A 26,202-nucleotide genomic window follows, 5' to 3' on the forward strand; every position below is an offset into this window, starting at 1 on the left:
TCCTGAACAGCAGCAGCATGCGTGGTAAAGAGCTAAATTTGACCATTTCTTGTGAGATATGATTAAAAATGCAGCATGAGTCAGACATTTTGCGCTTGCACTGAAGAATAAATAATGTTTCTAAATGTAGCACCACTTCAAGCGGAGGTTAGTTAAAAATTCATCACTTTTTTTTATGACATATTAACAACAGAGCTCGCTAACAAGCTGACTACTGTTATTTTCCCTGAAGTCTGTTTAAAGTGCGCACTCAACTGCTTACATGCCTGCAGGTGCGCGCACACTTATGTATACAGTACTAGCTGCATGAAAGGATCACGTCTCCTCAACACACGTTCCCTTCAAAAAGCAGTAGATGTGTGCAATGTGATCACATGGACAGATTATGAGCACATTCTTTGCATTTCTGTTACACTCATGATGACACTTTACTGTGTATTTTTTACCTGCACAAAAATAGCATGATTTACTTCATATTATCCTAGGGAGGTTTGATAATTGTCGATAATTAATTTGTTTTTATAGAGTAAATGTGATTCATAGATATATATTTTTCATGTAAATTTGCAACTGTTGATTAGTATTTGTATTTCTCTGGATTTTTTTTTTCTTGAACCTCAGGAAGAGGAAATAATATTAGAAGCAATTTTACTGGAAGACAAAGTGTTGTTGCTTCAGGGGCCAGCCTGTAAGGCATTTAAAGCTATTATAGTATTTACAGAAAAGACATAACATGGACACAAAAGACAGACAGCTGTGATAGTTACAGCTGGACAGAAATGTTCTCTCATCAATATAGATTAATCCTGTCTAATCTAGAGACTTGCATTAAAAAAACTAATCCTGTGAGCATCAGCATGAGTAAGAACATGTGTGTAAATGTATGTGTCACAGAGCTCAGTTGGAGCTTGACCTGAAGAGCATATCACTCTTTGTTTGTGTCTGTTGTTTGGGGAGGGGGTCAGTGTGAAGGCAAATCATTCATGTGACTCTTAATATCATTTATTATTGTGATCATTGGGTATAATATGCAGTGAGAAAGAATGAAACTTTCAGTGTTCAGTTTAATGTGGTGGCTGATGAGTATATATCAGAGGTATCTTCAAAATTACTACATAATTCTGTGATGAATATAAAAATGATTTTAATTATGTGCTTTGGCCAGTGCAGCATAATTTTAGAATGTTCTATACTTTTGTTGACCTTTTCTCCCCTTTTGTTTATTCTGTTATTAAAAAAAGGTTAATTAGCTTTCCTTTCCCTTCCTTTATTTCCTTTCCTTTCCTTCCTGATTACTTTGCGGTGATGTTGCTGGTGTTCTCTTGGCTGGTCACTTTAACCTCACTGAAACTCAGGCTGTTGTAGTGATGGTCTCCCTCCCTTTAAATGGAACTAGAGGTCGAGGGAAGGCACTCCCACCCCTATAATTCAAGTTTTTCTTTTTCCTGCCTCTGTTATTTTCCTCTCTCTCCCTGTCCTCGGTGGGTTGTCATGGAAATGAAAGCTGGGGTGGGGGGCTTCTATTATTGAAGCAGTTGTGGGTTTGGTAGTGGGCAGGGAGTTGGGTATAGTGAAATGAAGCGATTCATGCACTCATAAACAGAGAGTGCGCTGGAGCAGAAGGGCGGTGGGGTGAGGGAGAGAGAGGCGAGGAAAAGGAGAATAGAGAGGGGCCCCGGGGGTGAGCGGAGAGACGAGCCAACTCCACGTGTTTTGGCCCTGTTTCTAACTGATTGCACGTTTTAGGCCATTACGTCATGGTCTGCGAGGCTCTGCTGTTTGAGACACACTGCTGCGGAATCTCATTCCTCATGGAAGATGGCAAAATGAACTCTTGGTAATGCCACCTGTTGTTGGGATGGTAGGAAGATACTGTTCAAAGAGTAGTGAGCATTGCTGATTTTCTCATATGTCATATAACAGATGAAAGTAATGTGACTGAACAACAGACTCGTGTAAAAAGATCTAAAGACTGACTCTGTCATTTATTGGCTGATCTTAGAAACAATGAATTCCTTAGACCCGGGGAATTCCTGGGAATTTCCTTCAGTCTACAAATTTTAGTCTAAATACTTACTAACTATTCTCCTTACATGTTGTCTGGTTGTCTGTTTCTCTGTGTTAGCCCTCCACCTGACTAGCAACCTAGACTCAAACCAAGGACAATGTTTATATGTTATCAACTGGGACATTTTTTTTGTTTTAAACCCTGAAATTAGGTTTATTTTAATCTTATTTTAATATAGATGTCTGCACACACTGTATCTTAAACATACACATTCCAAGATTCTTGGATATGTAACTTAATAATATATCAAGATCTCCCAAGGCAATTAAAACTCCAGCCCACAATAAGAGGCAGACTACATTCAGATGATTCAGACCAAACAGTGATCTTTCTCCCAGCGCCCCAGAGACACACACAAAGACAGAAGCAACTCTCCCACACTCTGTCTCGCCCTGTAACTCTGCAAGGGCTCACACACACATTTTTAATGTGACATGTAATGTAGGACATGATTAAATCACACTACATGAAACAAAAGACAACATAGTCGTAAATTATTTGAACCTACAGGCTCCCTGCAGGTGCCTTCGCCCTTTCACCCTGTTGAGTCTAGACAATGGTGCAGTAAAGCAACAGTGTTGCTTTCTGAAACCTGAAAGCAACCTGAAACAGCTACTCCAGCTTTAGTGACATCGCTACAGTGTTGTGCAAAAACAGTATATGTTCTTGCAAACAAACATTTTCCAGTAATAAATCATATCTACCCTTTCCTTATTCTACCTGCCCTTGCTGCTTAAAATGCATCCTTTTCTTAAAATAGAGATGGGTCGGTGCTCTCTGGGGACATTCTGAACATTCCTGCTATTGTTATTTCATTACTAGGATGAGGGTTGCCCTTGCCATTCATAGCAGCTGACCTCTAGACTTTGCGTCAGTCCCCATTTCTTAGAATCAAAAATATGAGATTGGAGTTCTTCCATTTGCAAAGGTGATTGATGGACAGCTGTTTAGATGATTCAGTTCTCATGCATCTCTTTCACTTTCACATTTTACTTGCTTTTTACTCTATGTAAGAAACGGTTACTATTTATTGGTCAACTACGTGTAGCAATCTCAATATAAAAATGCTAGGATGCTTATTTTACAAAGAACTACTAGACCTTTGCATATATATAAATATATATACATATATATATATATATATACACACACATGTATAGCGTGCCTGAGAGGGATATAGCCATTATACAAAGGAACAAAAAAAGCAAGCATTAGAGATCAGCTTCACCAGGATGTTGCAGTCATGCCTGAACAGTTTGGGTTTACATTAGTCTTTTGATCATCTTTTTGAACAACCTTGTCCCTTTCAAGAGCAGGGGTCCTGTTGGGTCATGTTCAAACAACCCAAATTCAAACTGGTACAAAGGGTTAGGGTTATTCTGCACATCTAAGTGCAGACTACTGTTTCCACAGAAACCCCTCAGCAGCCCTGTTTTCTCCAGCTCTATCTGTTGTTCCTTGAATGTTAAGGCTCTCAACCATATCTTTAAATTACTTTGAGCTTTTGTTCTTCTGCTTTTCTGGAGTGTGTTTACTAATGCAATTATGCCCTTTAATCTCATATTCTCACTCTTCTGCCTATTTTCAGTGCACAAACTGCTTACAGTGATCAGGGTTAGTTTTAATGAGATATGCATTTAGCTTATATACAGCTTCACGGGTTACTGAAACAGTGGTACGAATTCACAACAGAAACGGAATAAAGGATCTAAGAGCCATTAATTGCTGAACCTCCTGAATTTGTGCAACATTTCAGCACATGTAATACAAATTTAACGGTGGCCAAATGTGATGTTTTCTAGTTTCTGATTTGCATCCATGTCACTTTGAATGGCTCATTACTTAGAATGCTTGATAAATGGACACATGGCTCCTGATACTGAGGTATGCTTTAATTTCCCTATCAGACTGCTTGCCTTCAATACTAGGTCTTTTGTGCAGTGTGTTGTGTGTAGGGTTTAGCTCTACTGTACCTTGTTTTTGTTGCGGTATAAAAGTAAAAAAAATATCATTCAGTATTTTTGTTTATTGCATAGATTGTATATAAAATACATTATTACACTCTTATTTCTTATGTCTTTCCTGCAAAAACAGGTAATGACCTCAATGACATTCGCATGAAATGAGTGATTAAGATATTTTATTCCCCAGGAAATCTACATTTTTTAAGTCTCCTTGCGTCAATATGTCATAGTCAAAACAAAATGTGGAGAGCACGTCAGTATCAGAGATTGTTCATGACTTCAGATATATGTTTAGTTAAAGGATGTTAATGTTTACACTAAGTACGGGAATTCTTCCTTGTCCTATGACATGAAAGAGTTTAATAAGGGCTTACACATTTCTAAGGTTCCTGGTACACACTTATGGCTTCTATCTTCTGTAAACAAACATGACATTTTTGAGCATTCTTGAGCTTTTGGCTGACAAATGGAGCCATTGATCTTTAATTAAAAGCAAAGAAATATGTTTTCTGCTTGCTTTCCATGTGTTCTTGACTTGAAGGAAATAAGAACTGAACTCTTAACTACTCCTTTTATCTTAAAATTAAAAAAGACGCTAATCTGTGATTTAATTATAGATAGCTCTTGAATCAACATAATTCAATGACATTAGGGTTACTGGGAGAAATCCACTTATTTAAGTCATGATTAATTTATCAAGGATGATTAAGAATAATATGATTACAAGTACATGGAGACTTTAAGACACACGTGGTCACATTTTTTTGGCTTCAATTTGGCAAAACCAACACACTCCAGCAGCATACCCAACCCCCACTTTCTTGAGCACCCCCCACTTTCAAGTTGCAGTGACAGGTGGCTCTTGGGGGTTTGGGTGAATACAACTCAACAGCTGCACAAAAGAATCCCAATGGGGTCCTTTTGACAGGGTGTCCCCTCTCAAGCGTGCCGATGGGCGCCTGGCCCAGCCCCCACCTTGGCAGATGCTGTAGGAGATCCACAGGTGGTAGATGAGAGACACAGTGGAGTTCTTAGAAATGCTGTGTAATCAAGATCCATTTTAGGGACTTGTTTTTGCCACAATTAAAAAACACAAGCTGCACACAAAGTCTGCACAATTTTATTATCTCAATGCAGTAGGCTGAAGTAGATTCCAAAATAAAACCTTGTGTATGTATTTTGACTGAGCTGTCTTATGGAAATTCATCTTCTACTATTGTTTCACTGCTGTAGTGTGTGCTTGGGAATGTCTGGTTTCGTTTAGACTCTGAAATCTCAGATGAATCTTCTTTAACGTGTCTCTAAAGATTATAGGAAGAGAAGAAGTATTTACTTTTTAGCTATTTAGCTTTTTTTCTTTGGGGTGTTTTCCTTCTGCACTTAACTGGGGTTAAAAGTACACAAAAGCCACCTTTCCTTTTATTCTGATTCCTAGATAAACCTGTAAAGCCGCATGCTGGATTATAATCCCGGAAAGGCATTTGAATTCTGCAAATTAAAAATGATATACTAGCATTTACCCAGCAGCACGTGAAAACCTGTTGTACTGATCACGCCTATGTGGGGTTTCAGTATGTAGGTACATTTTTATGTGGGGAAAATGCTTTAACCAACTCATGAATTAGACAAGCTAGAGACTAAACTATATCATCCAGGCACACAGGTACGCTTTACAAGTCAAAGGTTTATTTGAATGTGAACTGTGAACCGGCTGCGAGTCTTGTAGTTTTTGTGGGTGAGAGAACCAATCAGAACGTCGGGGGGAGGTTAGGGAAAAAATATTTTTAACATGAAAACAGATACAGGGATGTCAGTGAAATCTGTGCTAATCTTGCGCTAAGCACATTCGAATGTATCAGTAATTATTCGTGTCTTCTGTATCGTTAAGGATAACTTAACAAATAATACCAGAGTGTCCCCCTTGTTGATAGTGGTACAGTCCGATCCGGAGGCCAGTGAGGGATCGTTCGCACCAGCAGAGCATCAGCTGTGGCGTGTCGTGGAGTGAGAAACTTCTCTCCCTCCTCCTTGTTGCCTCTCTTTCTTCTCATATTCCCTCGGACACCTTGTCATCTAACTTTTCAGAGACGCAGTGACCGGTGAACAGCAGCTGGCTGTACAGGCGAGGGTTTCGTTTGTTTATTTTTTTTCTTCTGACCTATCTGGACGCTCTCCGGAGGATTTCCTTTTCCAGTTCATGCAACTGGAGTGACTCGACCAACTCCCCCCTCACCCCACCCCACCTCCGAATCCCTGCCTGAGGAATGAGAGGACTGCTGGAGAGGAAGAGCCGAAACTCGCATGTTTGAATGAACAAAAGAACAGAAAGCGAGGCTATCGCTCCCGGAATGGAGGGAAATATTCTGCCTGCAGCAACATGTAAGTCATAGTATAGACAGGAATTTGGGAATTCAAAAGCATGCACAAGTGCTTTGTCATCCACGTCCTTTGTCAGTCTGCAACGAAATGTTTTAAGACGCAACATAGTTGTCGAGTCAGATTTAGAGGTTAGGAAACATTAATGTTTGCGGGCTCGACAGTGTGATGGAGAATAATGAATGTGGGATCAATTATTAATGTTGATCTATTATGGGAGCAGAGAGGGAGACAGACCGTTCATAAAGCGTAAAGATAACGCAGCCTAGTTTAACACCTCAGTCCCAGAGCAGATTTGAATCTGTGTTGTGAGGTGATTTATCAATTTGCAGATCTTAATGTAGAGAAAAAGTCAAACACCGGTGCGATCAGCTGACCGTTGTTGTCTCTTAAAAAAAAGAAAAGAATGTCTGTTGCCATTTTTTTCGCACAGAGCTCAGGTTATAAGGGTTATAATAACAACACAATTTGCACTAGATGAGGTAATCTCACTAGTCTCACCCCATCCCATCCCCCGCCTCACGTTATGTTTAGCTCTCTACTAACACGATGGAGTCACAGGCGGTCTTGTATCATTTGCGGTCTCCTCTTTGCGTCTCTTCTCCTCCAGCAGAGCATGTTTTCCAAATTCAGTGAATAGTTTATGCACAGGTGCAGTCATGCTCCCTGCTGGTGCCGCGGTGCATCAACAAACTCCTAAAATCTAGAACATTTTAATGAGATCAGCTGCCGACCAAAGTGCAGGATGAAGAGTCCGCAACACACTCTGGCCAGCTTTGCCGTAGTTACAGATTTATATGTGCAGTTACAAACGGTGTGATCCCACAATCATGCAGTTCAAAGACAGTTTTCCCATTCGGTCGTAACAAATGTCTGAGCCTGAGACAAGATGGAATATCCATGCTGGAAGTCTGCCAATGTGAAATCTCTCATGTAAGACAGATCGACCAAGTCTGGTCTAATATTTTGGTTTCCACGTTAAACTACTGTATATTATTGACATGTTGCCCGTTTCTGGAAATAGAAGGGGACATACAATGTGTCTGATAACAAAAAAACTTCCTTCCTTTTCCTCTGTGGGGGGAGGTCAGTGTGTTTTGACTCTGTCTCAAGCAGGAGGGGACAGATGCTTTACTCTGATTGTAGGTGCCTTCAAAATGTTCTGAATAAAGCTTGCATTGAAGGCTAGCTCACTCTCACAAGAAGAAGACTGATTTCAGGCCACTCTAATGTTTCATGTAATGAAGTCAGCCAGACTATTATGCTCCCACGCTTATTAAAAATAATCAAAAGTTCTTCCCCCAGGTTTCTTTGATGCATTGATGATCAGAGATCCAATGCTCCTTGTGAGCAACGCAATCGTGCATTGCTACATTCGACTCAAGCATGATATTACATTAAATCCAGTATGTTGCTTTAATAAACATTTGACCTCTTTATGAGCTCAGTTATGAAAGTGAAGAAAGGGTACACTAGTTGCTAAAAATGTCTTGCTTCATCATGTCCTCCAAAAAACACGTATTCTTGGCTCCTCAGCAAATAATTGACACAACAACTGAAGGCAGCGAAAGCATGGATTACAGTAAAATAGGCTGTCAGATGTCTGGGCCCTTTTATTTTCAGGCTTTCATCTTCTTGAGTTCTTCATTCCCTCACAGTTTCACAGATGGGCTTTGTTGTCCTCTTAACTTGAACAACAAGGTTGTGACCAGTTAAGATAAAAAAAAACAAGCTCTATGTTCTACGTCTACCTGCAATTTCTAGAACATTTACTGGCATCTCAGAGGGTTTGAACTAACACACAGACAGCAGACTATAACTACAGTGACAACTGAAAGCGTAAGCGGAGTCAATAGAAGACGGCTCATAATGTTGTCAATTGTGTAATAAGGGAGAATCCACCAGCTTTGCCTGTCAAGCGTGTAGTGAACAAGATCTGTCAGCTACACATTTGCACGGGTGATTATGTAATCAAAGGAATGCATGCAATCAACTGTGCCGCACTTTTTTATTTGGGGGGGTTGTTAGGTTTGTTTGCAAATTAACAGAGGGCAGAGTCACATGCGCCCCTTTAAATTAACTGACTAATGTGGGTTCTTTTAACATCAGAGGGGAGTCGTTGTTTGCAATGTCATGATGTCTTAAGGTGATGTTTTCATGGGTTTCTGAGGATATGTGAAGTAAATGTGAAAGCACTAATGTTTAACGTGGCCAACTGGGAGTATATTAAGATTCATATCTGTTACCATGTTAAAAAACAAAGATTGTGATAGAACATTTGTGAATATACATCAAAAAGATATGGATTTTACTTTGTATGTCGAGCAGTGGCTTATTGGCAGTATACTTAAAAAACAACTTGCCATTATCAGTTTTAGCAGGTTGACTCTGTGTGCATGTCATCAGGAATGTGGTCCCAGACTGTACAGAAACTACCACAAAGCCGGTTTAGAGTACTTTGACTGTGTTTCTATGTCTGTCTGTGCTAATGTTGCAACTTTGCGTCATTCAACGACAAAACATTACACGTACATAGGTGGAATAAAAATGCAGGTGAGAAAGGAGTGAAGGATGCTGGAAGTAGAAGGGCCAAGTGGCCCATTGATTTTCCTGTTAGGGCTGGACAATGTTAAAATTTTCCAGTGAAACTATCAGTGTGAACTGGAGCTAATTAACAATCTAAATGATCTAAGTAAAGTAATTAGATGGTAAATGGCCTGTATTTTATATAGCGCTTTACTAGTCCCTAAGGACCCCAAAGCACTTTACATATCCAGTCATCCACCCATTCACACACTGGTGATGGCAAGCTACATTGTAGCCACAGCCACCCTGGGGCGCACTGACAGAGGCGAGGCTGCCGGACACTGGCGCCACCAGTAGGCAACGGGTGAAGTGTCTTGCCCAAGGACACAACGACCGAGACTGTCCAAGCCGGGGCTCGAACCGGCAACCTTCAGATTACAAGGCGAACTCCCAACTCTTGAGCCACGATCGATAGATGGAGAATGGCTTGTAGTCTCTAAAGATACAAAGATACAGGATGCTATTAAATACTCCGAGTGCGCAACCTGTACCAAGAGCCACCAAGACATATCTTTATATCCTACGCTTTATGGGCTCCAGTGTACCTAGTTAGCTCTGGAATTTGGAGGACACAGGATTGGAAACTTTCACACTGGTGCTTCCTTCACCAGTACTTATTATTAACCTAGCAGTAACCAGTGCTCATGGCACTACATTTGCTAGTCACACGTGATGGAAGTATTCATTAGTGTATGGGCAGAACTCCCAATACTATCTTAGTAAAATAAAAAAGAAGAAGACATCACCTTATGGTGCCATTCAGCATTTGCACTTTTCAAATTAAGTATTTACTTATTGGATTCTCAAGGAGACAGATTACTAAATTGGTGTAAGGAAACAATCAAAAAAAAATTGAAAAATTGCCTGAAACAGAACTAGTACATGTCTTGTCCATGAACAAATAAAGTAGGCCAAATAAGTATTGAACAAGTCAACATGTTTTTCTGTAAATATATTTCTGATGGGGCTAGTCGCAGGGGTGGGCAATCTCAGTCCACGAGGGCCGGTGTCCCTGCAGGTTTTAGATGTGTCCTCGAACCAACACAGCAGATTTAAATGGCTAAATTAGCTCCTCAACATGTCCTGAAGTTCTCCAGAGGCCTGGTAACGAACTAATCATGTGATTCAGGTGTGTTGACCCAAGGTAAGATCTAAAACCTGCAGGGACACCGGCCCTCGTGGACTGAGATTGCCCACCCATGAGCTAGTCACTTGATATCGGTAACAGTCAAAGTAATTCACACATATAAAACAAATATGTACGTTTTATAAAGTGGAGTGACACAGGGAATACGTTTTGAACACAGAGGTGCAAAAAGCCATGGGAAGCCAATGAACAAGTTGAAATCTATTTCTGTTACGATCAAATTAATATCAGGTAGTTCAGTCCTAATCGATGGTCTCAATTCCAAGGTGTCACACAAGAAACATCTCATGATGAGTAAAAGCAAACAGTTCTTTGAAGACTGTTGCAAGCTTATTGTTGCAAAATATACCGATAGCATCAGTTACAGACGTATATCTAAACTTCTGATGCATAATATCTGGACAAGCCAATGAACTATTGAGAGTATATAGTCTGATCAGATGAGACCAAAACACTCTATCAATAGAGAAATATATTTACTGTGAAAAATGTTGGCATGTTCAGTAGTTGAATAGAATATTTCCACTGCTGTAGCAGATTTATTCATTCGATTGCTGACTCTGGATTCCCGTTTTATGCCCACGTCGTGCAGTCATTTCCATTTTTTTGCATTTCTAACTCCATTAATGACGCATTTTCATCAGTTTTATCAGTGTGTAATGTTCTCTGTGATAGGTGTTGGTGGGAGCAATGAATGGTGATCTTGTCTCAAGATGTTCTGCAGTTCATGTAGTGTCATTAAAAACCTGATTCTGATATTCTGCAGTTTTTTATACTGTTTTTTTCCATCTCATTTTTGTATTACTTGGTGCGCGTACAAAAGGACCAATCAGTGAGCTGGCTCCATATTACATAATCCAATTAATTCAGCATATGTGGCTGCAATCACTGATTACATTGTCTATTTAATGGATTTTTCCAGGCATCCTAATCTGGCTTTTTAACAAGAAATGCCAAACTTCATGCATGCTTGAAAGGATTAAACTGGCAAACGGAGTGAACTGTAACACCTTACCACACACTTTGAGAAGATGATGCTTTTCTTTTGGCATCAAGATTAATTGATTATTCTTCTAAGGCTACTGTGGGTGGCCATGTTCAGATATTTTCAAACTCTACACTGAGTGAACTTTATAATGGGACTCGTGCCATGTTTTAAGTTGGGAGAGAAAAGGGGAAAAACAGAAACATCTGAGTCACACAGAACCGACTGAAGTCATGCCAACACTGTGGCACTGAGGCCTGCTTTTAAAGCTACAGTGCAGTCTTTTGACAGTGATGCATTTGTAGTTGAGTACAGAAGAGACAAAAATCTCACTGGACTGGCAATGAGACAGTGACAAGGGCCTCAGCTCTAAGGGTGTTTGACACTGTAGAAACCAAGATGATTTGAGTATTATCAATGTCATAGTTGCTCCATTTTTAAACAGAGCAGCAAGAACAATACATATTTTGTATGTTCTTTCTCTGTGTGAATATTCTCAAGTTCATTTTAAAGTTAAAGAACATGCTAACCTTTCATTTCAATTCAAATACTTTGTCCACAGACAAATATTCTCCAAATACTCAAGATGTGCACAGAATAATCTGTAATAATTTACCCTTCTAACAATCAAAGTAAGATCATTATTTTAATAATAAAAGCCCTCATTGGTTTATCTAATGTTTAAAAGTTTTGGTATATACATATGTGAATGATGTTTTAGTTTGGGCATTACCATTGATCCAATACCAGGCATCCCAATATATGTTTAGAGACTAAAAACATGAGCATATAAGCTAAAAGGCCCAGAAACAAAGATATGTAGTAGTGTAACAGAGGAAGGGAGCAGAAAAAAATTTTAAAAAATCTATTTCATTGAATTTCTCTCAGTTAAGAGTATAGGACCTAGATAATTTAAGTCACGCCACCCAGACTCTGTAATCTTATAAGGGAGAAGTCTCTGGAAAACCCTCCCCATTAACAAGCATTGCATGGATTTATGCTTGTGCGTTAAATCTATGCCATAGGTACACAATGACCACAAACCCTTCTCAAACCCTGTGCTGTAACTTGGGTGGTAATCTGTAATGTAACTACATGTCGACACAGCTTGCAGTGACTTTAACTAGGCCTTTCGGTCCTAGTGTTTCCTCCTGTGCACTTCCAGCTACTACTTCTTCTGTTGCTATTTTTCAAATTGACTTAGAGAGAGAAATTGCAGACCAGCAGGGGTTTACCGTGCACAGGTATAGGGTCAACAGCACCAGCCGCTTATATTGGTTGCGTGGTTCTTCCTAGATTCTGCACAGATGTAAGAATTAAGCTTTTCTTGTATTCTTCCAGGATATAGCAATGATCAGTAAGTGCATACAGACACCATTATTTACCAGCTGCAACAATTTGGCTTGTTGTTATTACCTTCTGAAACTGTGTGTTTGTCTGTGTGTTTCTGGAGACACGTGGGCCAGCATTTTTATGTCTGTCTGTGGGTAGACTTTGTCAATGTGATGACACTAAAACCCTGAAAGATGCAGTCAGGTGAGTTTACACGTGTACAGCCATGATCAAAATGAGTTGGAAGAGTTAGAAGTTGGGTGTGGTGTTCAATATTTTTGTGTTTTTGTTTATTTTTATTTGTAACTTCCCATATATCATAATCATCATCTTCATGCTGTCTAAATATATACAGTGATGGCCAGCCATCAAAGTGTGGCTAGGATTATTTTGTCGTTGTGAGTCCCTGTGTGTGTTTGCATGTGTCATCACAGCAAAATGTGGTTCTGCAGATACCAACTGTTGCAGCAACAACTACAAAGGTGGCTTTGAATACTTTGGGAAATGTTTCTGAGTCAACGGTGTCGCAACCCTGCATGATACACGGAGCTTCAGAACTATAGACGGAGCTTCAGAAATTCACAGTTGAATTATAAAAACAGACAAATAGTATCTTTAACATGAAAATATGGATTAAGGTAGGATTAGAGTTAAACCAGTCTATCTTTGAACCATCTATAACAAATTAAATTGCATGGCATGTCAAACGCCAGGGTTTGTGTGCAAATAGTAGTTCCTACATTTTGGTTAATGTCACTTAAATATCTCTGCTGATTCCTGATTCCCTACTAATTCACTCAATTTCCACAGTCCAATTACATGTGCTGTTAGTCACACATAAAAATGACCTGAGGCTGTAGTTTTAATACCCTTCCCTCTAAAATGAAATGCTTGTGACACCAACACCATTTGCTTCTGGAAAATAAATTTGAAGACTAGCTTTACTAAAACCTGTATTTATCTCATTGGGTCCTTTGGTCTTTTCCATATAACACTACCCTTTGATATGTAATACGTCTGATCATCCAGACAGATACAACTTGTCCAGGACCATCTGTGATGACTTTGAGCTGCTGGAGTTAAAGCTAGTCTCAGAGCTCATTATTATTTGGGGATTACGAGGTATGTTGAACAAAAATGAAGACAACTGTACTTAACCTTTCTCCCAGCCAGGTCCAACGGATTTTGTTAAGCATATTGGTGAGATTTTTAGATCTGTTGGTAGGATGCCCCATTTCCAGTTTGATTAGAGGGATTCACCTGCATCACTGTTAATAGTCAATATAGATATTTAAAAAAAAATAAAATGTGCAAAAGCTGTTTAAATTACTGGACCTAAGAATGACGAGGCACATTCAACAAACTGAATGCACCTTCATGCAATGCATTAAGAAACAAAAACAACACAAAAAAGTGCTACTTGGAATGCATCTGCATTCCCAAACCACCTCCTGTCTTTTAGCCTTGACTGTAAGATTCTAGAAGGAAGCTGATGCGGCAGTGCTGGAGCCTAAATTTATTATTAGTGAGCTGTACCACCCTTCTCTCTGGTACACTAGAGGAAGGACGAGTAGAGGGAAGTCTTGATTTGGATTGTATTGCTTGTTCATACCACTCTACTGCTCTGAAAATATCCCAGACAAGACTGCTCCATGCCCTTTATTCGTCCAGTCACCAGACCTATCTGCTAATATTAGATCAGTCTCTCTTCAGCTAAAGGGCATACCTCGTATAGTGTAAACACATCTTGGTCTCCCTACAGTTTCCTGATTTTCACCGTATTTCATGTAATCAGAACTTTTTTTTGTATTTGTATTAAAAGAAAAGTGCTTACTTCCTAAATAAATGCAACATTTTAAAATACTGTAAGATCAATGCAGGCCTCTGGGGATGAAAGTATTGTAATGATGTTTGCCTCTTCTTAAGAAGTTACCTGTGATTATGAAACCCAAGAGTGGACCCTGTAGCCAGCAAAGAAGTTGCGGGTCTTATGTGGGGAGACAAAAATCCAGTTAATGACAACTTTTGGATGTAATTGTGTGTTGGATGGTCATAAGATTACTGCTTGGGATGATTTTTACTTTAGGTACTGTTTACAAAAATAGGCATATTGCAACAAAATGACAAACTGCTCTGTGAGCTACATTTTAAAGGACACATAGTCAAGGCTATTATGAAATGTCCACAGCACTGCTGTCACCAATTATATTGTCTGTACCTATTTATTGTTCCTAGGGATGTTTCTAAAGCACCAGTACTACTTCAAACAGCTAGAACCAGTTTGGGCTTTATTATATTTCCAAATTAGTGTTAATTCTGGAGTCTTGTACAAAGAAACTGAAATTAGGTTGTGACAGAAATAGAAAATTAGAGAAATGCATATTACAGAAGCTTCCATGGTGGCATTGAGGAGTCAAATAAACTTTATGACATCCTACCTGGCTAACCACAGGCTATTGAAATCTACTGTATGTTTCTATCTAGTAAAAATGCCAACGACATGTAGTCAGTCATAAGAATCCATTATAAATTTTGACTCTGTTGCCCTTGAAGGCACAGTGAAGCATTGTTCTTCTTGTTAATAGGCTTTGGCATAATAATATTAGAGTAATTGGGGTCAAGGAATAATTAAATTCCCCAAAGATCAAGCTAAAACTGTGACAAATTGTTCCTAACCTCTTCTGACTAAACCTGGTCCTGGAGTGTGATAGGGAACAAGGAAAAACGCAGTCATTGAAACCATTTCCTAACTCCCAAAAGGGATGTAAAGCTGGTAAAGAATGCCAGTCAGGCACTCCTGACTGGCATTCTTTACTGCTTCCAGTTATTAAAGCATTTTGCACAACCTCCGTGTCCTCTGCTGTCCTTCAGAGCAGTTTAGTTTAGTGTAGAGATGCTTGACACTTTGTCCCACCTCTGGTTGGACCGTTTTTGTTAGTCCTGTGTGTATGTTGGAGCATGTTGGTGGCAGCAGCAGATGCGGGATCCCTAGGGATCCGCTGCTGGTTCAGATAAGCGGAGCCTTTCATCAGCGCGGTAGTTTTGGCACATACACTGGTGCAGGGGAGAGCAGCAACTAAATGCCGGGCATTGTTGTTGGTCCAGTCCAGGTGATGGGATGAACGCCGTTGCAGTCATTGACGGAGACATTAGTATTCACTGGCCAGTTACTATGCAGGGAAGGAATGCTGTGATCTGAACGGTCTTGAGCCTTGTTGCTTGGTGTGCACGGCCACTTTTTGTTTTTATAAGGCAGACATTAGCTAAATCCTGATGAGTCAGTGTGCAGCTTATGTCACTATATTATGTTTTCTGTCATGTGATTGAAAGTCTTTGTATTTTACTGTAGGGCAAACAAAAATATGTTTGAAGATTTTAGCTCAAATGCAACAGACTTTTAAAACACTGTATACACCAACCAATTAATAACTTGAGAACAACAGTTGATTCTTACACCCCCCTCGTTCATTTCCTTTCTTCTGTTGTTATGGAAACACATTATCACACATTTATAAATAGAGATTGACATATTGTCTGTCCATTACACCAAATTCACATGTTTTATCAGCCAGTAAAAATGTACCAAACTATCTTCTGCCAGCACTTTGTTGCTGAGTCACGCATTGGGCTTGTTAAAAATCACAAAATTCATAATTCATGTTGGAAATGAAAGAGTTCATATAGAAACTTATACTTAGCAAAGGACCTACATCTAGAAGAACAGGGACCTGTTTTTAGTGCATGTAAAATACCTACATATGCACATGCTCGACTGGTTGCAGAGGCTTTGAATGGTGAGTTGAGGGAAGGCTGACTACTGTCTTTATTTTTTTTCCCCATTTATATTTTTACTTTTCTAGATTTCTGCCTATAGCTGTTTAAGGAATTTCCCCTAATTAATGAGCCTTTCCTCAGTTATAAATAAGTAAAGTCTAAGGTGCAGTCGCATCTACTTAAACCTTTGTTCTCACACACACAGGGCCTGGTCTGGCTTTGAGCCTGTGCTTGTTGTTTACACTAGGCTTCCTGTGTGTCTGGGCCCCTTGCCCTCTTACATCATCCTATTCGGTGCAGGAGGGACACAACGGGGTGAAGGGGTGATGGGTTAGGCAGTAAGCAATGAGGTAGTTCATTACTCCCCAGGCCCATCCTAAATGAGATGCAGATCCATTCTCCTTGTTTCCATACCCTCCCTCCCCCCTTTGTTACCGCCCCTTTCCCTTTCCAGTCTTTTGATTTTATACTCCAAGGCTCTTGGTAGGCCCATTTACATTTACATTTTCCTGGGAATGTGCTGCATTTCCACTCTCTTTATCTATGGTTGTTTTATTTATTTGTATTTTAGTCCATTTTATAGGTGGTGTTAACACTGGCCATTTTTTCTTCTTATCTGTTTGGCACAATAGGGATGTACATAGGATTAAAGCTCTTGGCTTCATAAATTTTCCATTATATTCTTACTCTGATTTGTGTCTTGCCAAAAACTTTGGCAGAGCTCTGGGATGACAAGAAAATGTTTAAAGCTTTCCACTACTTTGATGCATTTCTCACAAAGGAGTGCCTGCCAGAGTTTCATATTTATATGTTTTACAGCTCTTCCTGGCCGAAAGTATTCCTCCTTGAGCAGTCGCTGCCATAAGAATGTGCTGTTGTTTATGCAGTTTGCTGACTCTGTCATATAGTGAGTCATGTGTTTTGCTTTGCTACATAGAATTTTTTGTTATCCTGGATCATAGTTCCCCTGTGAGGTTAGAACAGGTAGAAATAAACAGCTGTGTGGTATATTATTTGAGAGTACAAACATGTCTGCCTGTCAGAATCTGTGGTTTTTATATTTGTGCTAAGAAAAAAGAATTTTCATTGAAATGCAAAGGGCTGTTCCAAGGACAAGCCTTTCTCACCTCTGCTTCATTTCTCAATAGTTATTTTTTATTGTTTGAACAAAGAAATTATTTCTAGTCTGTTGTTACTGAAATAATTAACCTGGAAGGATTTTTCTGCATTGCAGTTTATGATGTGGCTGTTTAGGAGGTGGAAAAAGGGCTCTGTGGCGTGGGTATTTATACACCTGCTCTAACAAAGTAATATGCTGTGAAATTGGATTTATGCTTAATCACATTTGGTGTGGCAGTAGAACCAGTTGCCCCAGTTTTAACTTGGCCCTTTACCCACAATATCTTCAGTCAGACTGTAAAGCGCTAAATTCCTTTGTAATTGTGCTTTGGGGGTGAATGTACAATGGACGTCATTAGATGCTGTGCTCTGTGCTTTCCCAACTCAACATTTGAAGTTTCATGCTGTGGTTCCAACTGAAAAATGGGACTGAGTTTCTGCTAATTACCTGCTGATTCTCAACCTGTCATTTTGCTCCCACACTGTGCTTATGCATCCGTGCATACACGCACTTCTGCAGGGATTTCTTTACCATTTTTTGCCAATTCTTATAGATACTTTGTGCCATTCTGTCACTTTTAAATGTAAATGTGCTTCAGCTTGGTGCAGTAGGCTTTGTTCAACACCTGCAGCTAGAGAGGCCACAGAGGAGACCTGATGGGGGTAACAGAGATGCGGTTGAGCTGTATGTTCAACCGAATCATACATGGCGTGCTACAGATTCCCGAACGGCCTCTGACCCACTTTACTTTAGTCTCTTGGTTTTCTCATGCCCATATAATATGCAGGGGAACAAAACAAAGCATCCACACCAGGACATTATGTCTTTTTGTTGCTCTTAAACATGATTTTCTTTGTAGCCCCAGATTTGTCAGATAAAATCAATGAGAGATTTTGGATTATCAGACAAATAAAGATAAATATTATGTGGGGTTGAATGCTCATACTACAAAGCTGAATCATTGACAGATGCTAGAGGTACACACCGCAGTCAGCATCCTGTGTGAGATTTTATCAGGCTTGTGAAATAATGACCCAAGCATTGTGTATTTTTTTTCTCTGCGCTTCCAATAATAAGATGGACCAAAGTGTTTTTCCATGTTTGTTCTTGGTGGAGACTCCAGCCTCTCAGAGGAAGCTGATGTGCATTGATTTATGAATAATGTAAGTGACAAGCAGGTGGTCTAATGGCTTTTGGTTGTTGGAAACTGCCGCGTAAATACAGAGAGGTGTAGTTATAGGTTAATTAAGAACAACCTTAGGTGGTAGAGTCTCTCTGTTATTGTCCCCCAAAAAGTTGGGAAGATGTTTAAAATGGAAGTAAATATGAAATGCAATGATTTGGCCATTAAACACAACTTTGTATTTTATTTATTTTTCTTTTTAAGACATCCTTATCTCAACATTTGCCGTTGAAAAGTAAAAAAAAAAAGGCACATTTACCTATGTCGCCTCTTCGAAATAACAGTTCTGAAGACACCATGACGTGAGTCATAATGTAATAGAATTAAGTGGATAATTGTCTTTTGGCAATGATTTCACATATAAATGCTCCAAATGAGAACATTTCATTGTGCAAGAGCTAGATAATTTCATTAGCTTCGCTCAAGCCAGTTTCAGAACATTTACAACACCGAATTTGTAAACTGCAGAATTAGATTAGTGCCTTGCATTTAGCTCATCTGTGCAAATATTACTCAAGCATCCTGTTCAAAGCACCACATTAGTGTGTCCCCGTCGTGTTTGCTTTTAGGGGTCACTGCATGGACAGCTTTCCAAATGCACCGGCACCCATTACTGTCAGCTAAAGACATGCAGTAGTCCGTAAATTAGAGCAATTACGTAACTACTAACTTAGCAGACGTCTTTGACATTTTTATGTTGAAGGTGATAAGTGGAGGATACTTGTGAGCAAACTTGTGCCGACACTCTGTGCACCGCTTCACAATTCATTGTGTGCATCCTTGGTTCCTGGCTTTGTGTCCCCTGTGTTTATATGCAGTTTTGACAGAGTGAATTAGTGCAGAACCATCAACATATACAGTACGGTGCAAAACTCTGTTAACCCTCATTTCTATATATTTTATTTCCAAGAAGCCAAGGTTTCTTGTTATCTGTTCAGTGCCCTTGAGCAATACTTACTCAAGCTTTCTGAAAAACCTTTAAAGTTTTCTTTGGACATAGGCTGCTTTTTTTTTTTTTTTAACTAATTTTCAGGCCAGTCCTTGCAAACCCCCCCCCCCCAAAAAAAAACAACCCATGGTTCGATCCCAGACGGAGAGTTGAACCTCTTGGGGGTTGCATAAGGGAGGACATGCAGCATAAAAATCTACCAAATCAAAAATGCAGCTTTACTTTGTGAGTTAGCTTTACTGACTCAATCATTCAAGCATAAAAAGGCACCCAACTCAAGGGATGAAGCAGTGTTGGGTGTACACCAATTACAACTACCACCCTTTGACAAAAACACATAATTTGTTTCCATTTCTTTATTTGAATGTACAAAAAATGGTGTGATGGGGATAAAATAGCATTTTTGCACTATTAAGATGATTCCCAAGAGCTATTAGCCACAAATTTCACATATCTTGACAGAGAGTGCAGTATCCTTAAATTTGAGAAAACTGAACAAATGGGGTTCAAAGAAGAAATGGCAGGGCTACAAAAACTATGTACAGAAGGAGCGCTGTATCAATCAACCCTTGTTTCAGTCTCTTGATACACAGCAGCAGTCCTCTCCCTCAACTCCCATCCAGTTTTTCTACCTCAGGTTTCATTCCTATTCGTTGTCACTACCACCTACACAACAGAGTATTCTATGTTCTCACTCTCTTCAGCATTGCCAATGTACAGTACAGTAACCTTGTCACCAGCTAAACACAGTCCTACAAGTTAGTTCTTTGTGGTTCCAGTTCCCAGGTGTATGGAAAAGTGCTCACAGAGTATAATGTTAGAGCTGTACCAGCTCCTGCCACGTTTGGTAGTCTAGCTGTCATATCTGCCCTCTGGGATGTGTGAGAAAAAAGGGCCAGATGATAAATTCCAAGATAAGGTTTGTGTGAGTCATCACCTGAGACTTCACGTCATCACCTGAGACTTCACAGTGGTGCAACACCTGAGGTTCTGTGTAGCAAAAAAATGTAGCAGGGTTTGATTACTAAATCACAAGAATAGTTTTCTGTGCAAAGACATAATCTGGATGATTTAACCTGACCAAATCCAGTAAAAATATCCCTTCTTGTTGTATTACATTGCGTAATTTCCTTTTTTACGCAGGCTTGCACCGAACAGATTTTAGTGCTCATCGTCTACGTTCCGCCTATCTCACCACCATCCCCCTCTTCCTTTCCGCTCTCACTGTCATTGCAGTGTTTTGGCTGCTGTCCCGTTGCTATGCAGAGACCACAACAATGGCCCCTCTCTGTCACAGCACATCACTGCCCAAGGAATGCTTATTTAATAGTGGCATGCTCTGACAATGAAATTGCATTGTCTTGTCTCCCAGCTGAACTCTTTCATAGACTCTTACTGCCTGTCAGCCTTTGTGCAGTTCAGGTTCATCAGCAACAGGCTTCATTTCCCAGATTGCTTACATAGCCTATGTGCCAAGCAGAGTTCAGACAACCTCTGCCCTATGTCTTTATTACTTTTTGAATTCTACCAAGTGTCTGCAGTTGCAGTAGTTGAAGGCTGACCAACGCTCTTGGATGACACTCATCCATACAGACTGTTTTCAGGTTTTTATGGACAAGGCAGCAGACGTACAGACGTGTGTGTGTGCGCGCATTGAGTTCCACAGTCCGTTTAAGGCTTAAGAGGCACACTGTACAGTTTACACAAAAATTGATCAATTCCCTTTGAAGCTGCACAGAATTGGCCTCGCTGCTGATTGTTCCTTTTCTGTGCAAACTGTTGAACAGCACAGCATTTCTATAGTAAATCTTCAGCGCACTCACTGTCTTCGTGTGACAGCCCCCAACTGTCTGTGCTGTTTTTGGATAAGTCTGAATAATTTACAGCATGTTGCCCCAGTGTGTACCTTCAGACACTATACAGAAAACACTGTTCCCCAACATGGTTCCACGGGGAGTGCAGGGATACAGTGCTGAGTGGACAAAGCCAAGTGTCCCTGCCATGAGGATCTTTGTTTGACCGTCAAAGCCTGGGCAAACTAATGTTTGAGTTAGAGATTCAAGTTCAGCAGCCTGCCAAATGTGAGTCATAGTGCTATTAGTGAAGCTGCCGCCCTAAAAGGCCACCCCAGCCCCCTTCCCCCAAAAAAAAAAAATCTACAGATGACTGCTGAACCTGAACTGTGTGCTCCTGAGTCGTTTTCATTAAAAACAGGAAGTTTAACCATTTTTGGATAGATGATTACTCTGATTTTGTTTTCCAGTGACTCAATAGAATCGTCAGGATGCCAAAAAGCAATTACAGTGTTTTGCTCTGCCAGAGACTCAGGCTATTTGTACAGGCCAGTCTGTCAATAAATCGGTAGCACAGCAGAAATGCTATTATGTGTAGAGACAGAAAAGGAGGCTTTGGACTTATCATCTCGTGCTTCTTGACAAATGGTGCAATCTCTGCAATTGATAATATTTTTCAGTCTTTGGAAGAATTTTGTACAGAAACAGAGACATCTCACTCATTACTTTTGCAGTGTTCAGTTGGATTATTTTCTTTCGGTGGTGAGAATGTTGTTCTTAAAGATCCTCTCCCATCAGTCGGCTCCACCTCACACTTCAAGAAATTTACATCATGCACACTGAACTACTTCGTAAGGCTCAGTAGTACATGGAATGAAGATTAACAGGTTGAGTTACGGATTCCTGTTACCTTTTGGCTCTTCATTTACTAACTTAAATTTATTTTGTATTTTTCTGTTCCACCAGCTCCCTGCCCAGTTCTAAACACAAACCCTGTGAGACCTGATCCAGAGGGGGAAAGCAGTCCTTTGAAGACGGACAACACCGAGAGGATGGATTCTCCAGCTAAGAAAGATACAGACCGAAGACGGACGACCCCTTCAAAATCTGACATTATCTCTCGATCACCTGCGTCACCAGCATCACCAGCCCTCAAGTCAAAACGAGGTGAGCAAAAATGAAAGATTTTATCTTTTGAGGTGTTCCTTAGATAGCATTTAGCTGCTTAAAATGAATGGAGGCTGAATTTGGCTGACTGGTAATGGTATAATTACACTTTTGCATTAAGTTGGAGTGAACTCAGCTCTCTTTGGCCAGTATTGGAGTCACAGTGACCACAGGCTTTCAGACACAAAGCAAAATCCAATAGTGCTGCTGCAGGTTATCTTTATGTGTTGGAACAGTCGCTGCACAGGATGTTATGTTATGTGAGAACAGCTTAGCCTGAACTATATTAGCATGGAAAATATCTCTGCAGAATATGAACAAATTAGCTTTTGGTAAGTGGATAGCTATTGGTGATCACTGCTATGCACTAATCTCCAATGAACGGTCTGCAGATGGAACCTATATTGAAATTTCCATTTCAAAGAGTTTTTCCAAGAAGGCATTGAGGTTTACGTGCCGTTTGCACTGTAGTTGTTCCACACTGTTCCACTAGGACTCTGTACAAGAAGTGCCTTTCTCTTAAAAAAAACAAACCCCAACCTTATTTCTTTTTATTTTTCAGCTAATAACATTTTACTGTGGTCATGATCTTTATTCTCTTAGAGTAAAGTGACAGGACTACACCCCCACAAGTTCCAGGTGTCTCCCAATCTTAGAAAATACTGCACAGCTGGATACCTCATTGAGAGTTCTTGGTTTATTTGCCAAAGTTTGCCCTGCCCTGTCCTGGGTCTCCAAACTTTATGTAAGGTGTGTACCTTACACACAGCTATCATGCAAATGACTCTTTAAGGAAACTGCCTTTGCTGTTTAATAGGACTGAACGATATATCGCATTTGCGATAATATCGCGACATGATCAAGTGCAATTTTCTAACCGCAAAGGCTGCGATTATACTCTGGACATGTCCAAATTCATGGGCTGCATCCTCTTGAGGCCGCATTTGTAGACCGATTACGTCCCAGCGACGCGCCGAAGGCTGTCCAAATTACTACCATATCCCAGAATTCATAGCACGGCCCAGCCAAACTCCAGTTTCCAGCAATGGCGGCCGCTACTAAGTTTTAAAATTACTCATACTAATCTTTCTGGGTCACAAAATAAACTTTTAACATATTTTCAGAAAGTAGCTGTGTAAACATCAAATATCTGCTCGGTTTATCAAGATATCCCATATTTGCAAAAGTGCTTCGACATTTTCAGAGGCGTCTGCTACCCTCCGGCTAGCTCGACAGCTAGCCGGGAGCTCGAGGGTTACTGATGCGGCCGAGAACGGCACAACTCCCTGCACATCATTTTCAGATCACCGCGGAGTTTCGCTGCTCGGGTTAAACGTAATATATAAGTCACTTAGACAACCTAAAAATGTTATTGTTGGGCTTTTTTCAGTGTTTTGTTTGTTCGTGAGTAAATCGGTTTGGCTGAGATTAAAGTTGTTAGATTAGATAAAATAAAACTTTATTAATCCCCCGGGTGGGTTCCTCCTTGGTTTTCACACAGCTGACTAAACGTCAAACAGAAAACTTATTAAACAGAAGTATGAGACAGTCGAGAATTTACACCAGTGTCTGGTTATATTTTAGATAGCAAGAAGCAGACGGCCGAGTTTATTAAACTCCACCGAGACAGCGGTGACGCTAATCAGAACTAGTTACGGCTAGTTAGTTAAGGCTAGTGTGGTAAAGCCACTGATTTTTTTTTATGTATATTTCTGCAATCGGCACATTGTACTGACTTTCATTTTAATGTTTACACCAGGGTTCCTTGTCAGCACTTTATGCTCAGATGTTTGTAAGCTAAAAATAAACTATTGTGTATGTTCAAATATACTGTTGTGATTGAAGAAGTTAAATAAAAATGTCAGTCATCAATTCATGCATCACCTCATGTCATCATAACAGAGGTCTGTCTTCCAGGAAAGAACAGTTTAAAATTAATGTAATATAGTATTGGCCATACTATATGATGTATTGCTTGTCTTTGTTTAATAATACAGAAGACAAAGACCTTAAAAAATAATCGCATATCGCATCGCAATCGCAATATTGGGGCAAAAAAATCGCAATTAGATTATTTTCCATAATCGTTCAGCCCTACTGTTTAAACAGTTTTGCTAGACGGTTCAGTCTGACTTCTGTCCAAAAGATTCTGGTTGTGTCGCTTCTTGCAACGTTTGTTTCAGTGTTGTGATTATGCCAGATGTTAATGGTGGCAAAGGCCAAATTGTTATCTTAGTGAAAGTCTCTTAAGCATGCTCATTTTCTTGCATCCTGACTACTACCCCAGTAATCCGTATATCCTGCGCTGCTCCATTTGTAAAGATCGGAGCCAAAGAAATAACAGAACTGACATTTTAAGAGCAAGCGTGAACAGTCTGAAACTCAGATGCCGCACCTCGTAGTATTTTCTAGGCCAGTCTGTTTTCCTCTTGGACACCTTGTACATTTGACTTTATGATTAACATGGTGGTGAGTTGCGAACATCAGCAAGTAACACTTACCAAGGCCACGCACATGGCATTTCCAACATACTATAAATATCAATGTAGGTCAGGAGTTGTTCTTAGGGGAGGCTGCATGGCAGATTGTTTTCGTCTTCATGATTCACACCTCCCCCTATTCGATGTTGCTGAGGAGTGATTTCCTTTGTGATTGATGCTGAACATCTGGACCGTAAAGATCGAGGAGGATGATGTAGACTAAAGGCTCAAGAATGATCAAGAATGCCTTCTGTGTCACTGTTCTCAGTGGGTGGTACTAGGGTATGTTGGCTGTGGTAGAAATGGTATTTCACAGTAATTCATTTGGAAAGTCTGCAGAAATGAGTTGCATACATACTGTTGAGAAAAAAACATGCAATTACAGAAAAAAATAACCTTTCCCCAACTTAAATCTGTTTTAACATCAACTATAAGTGTTAATTTAATATGGGTTACCAACCACATCTCAACACACTGTTCCACTGACTGTTTTTGTTAGTTGTAAATGATCTTTATTGATATATTCTTTGGCTCACATACCAAGACAAAGTGTGCCTTTGGCTTGTTTGAGTATTTTTCACTAGACATGCCGAAAATTTAAATTACTGTGTCAGAAAGCTATGTTTATATAATTTAGTTATAACATATTCAAGTCACCCACACTACGAGATTTCTGGTACTTGCCACATGCTGCTGCTTCTATTTTGATGGGATTGGCTTGCTGGCAGAATTTTCTTAATTTTTTCCTGTTGTATCTTAATCTAGATAATAGAATACACATTATCTGTAGCCCTAGGTTGTGCATTAGTGTTGACATTGTGATATTAGTCAGTCAGTCAGTAAGTTTCCTGTCAATGCATTATGCCATGGATTTTCTTGTGGAGCCATTTAGAGATTAAAAAGCCATCGCTGCAATGACTTTATAGCAGTGAAGAAGGCATTTACTGCATTTCTATTTATATGAGGTCAGATGCATCATTGATGCCTCAAGTCAGTTTGCAGCTGAGGATGGTTTGAAATGGAGTGGTTTTCTGTGGGGCTTTTAAAAGATTGTAGAACTTATGATTAAATGATGTCTTCTCTATATCTTCAAAAGGTGCCCTTGACTAGTCTGCTTTAACTGATATCTTAGTAGGTGTGTTTCAAATAGGTATCATTTTAAGTACTGGGAGATGCAATGCTAGAAATCTGCAGATACTGAATGATTCAGTATCTGCAGGTGTGTGTGTGTGTGTGTGTGTGTGTGTGTGTGTGTGTGTGTGTGTGTGTGTGTGTGTG

At 39.9% G+C, this 26,202-nt stretch overlaps 1 protein-coding gene across 1 annotated transcript in view; it reads left to right on the forward strand.

The window, feature by feature from the left end:
* Positions 1-6,003: 6,003 nt before the first annotated feature.
* The window catches only part of map7d1a (MAP7 domain containing 1a), a 40,613-nt gene continuing 20,414 nt past the window's right edge, over positions 6,004-26,202 (forward strand). The window contains exons 1-2 of the mRNA XM_005736097.1: positions 6,004-6,411; positions 22,244-22,444. Of these exons, the coding sequence (XP_005736154.1) occupies positions 6,342-6,411; positions 22,244-22,444 (271 nt within the window). The 5' untranslated portion in view covers positions 6,004-6,341. The remainder of the gene's footprint in view (positions 6,412-22,243; positions 22,445-26,202) is intronic.

This window comes from Pundamilia nyererei, unplaced genomic scaffold, assembly GCF_000239375.1.
Source record: "Pundamilia nyererei isolate P.nyererei 1_Seehausen unplaced genomic scaffold, PunNye1.0 scaffold00067, whole genome shotgun sequence".
NCBI classification, from domain to species: domain Eukaryota; kingdom Metazoa; phylum Chordata; class Actinopteri; order Cichliformes; family Cichlidae; genus Pundamilia; species Pundamilia nyererei.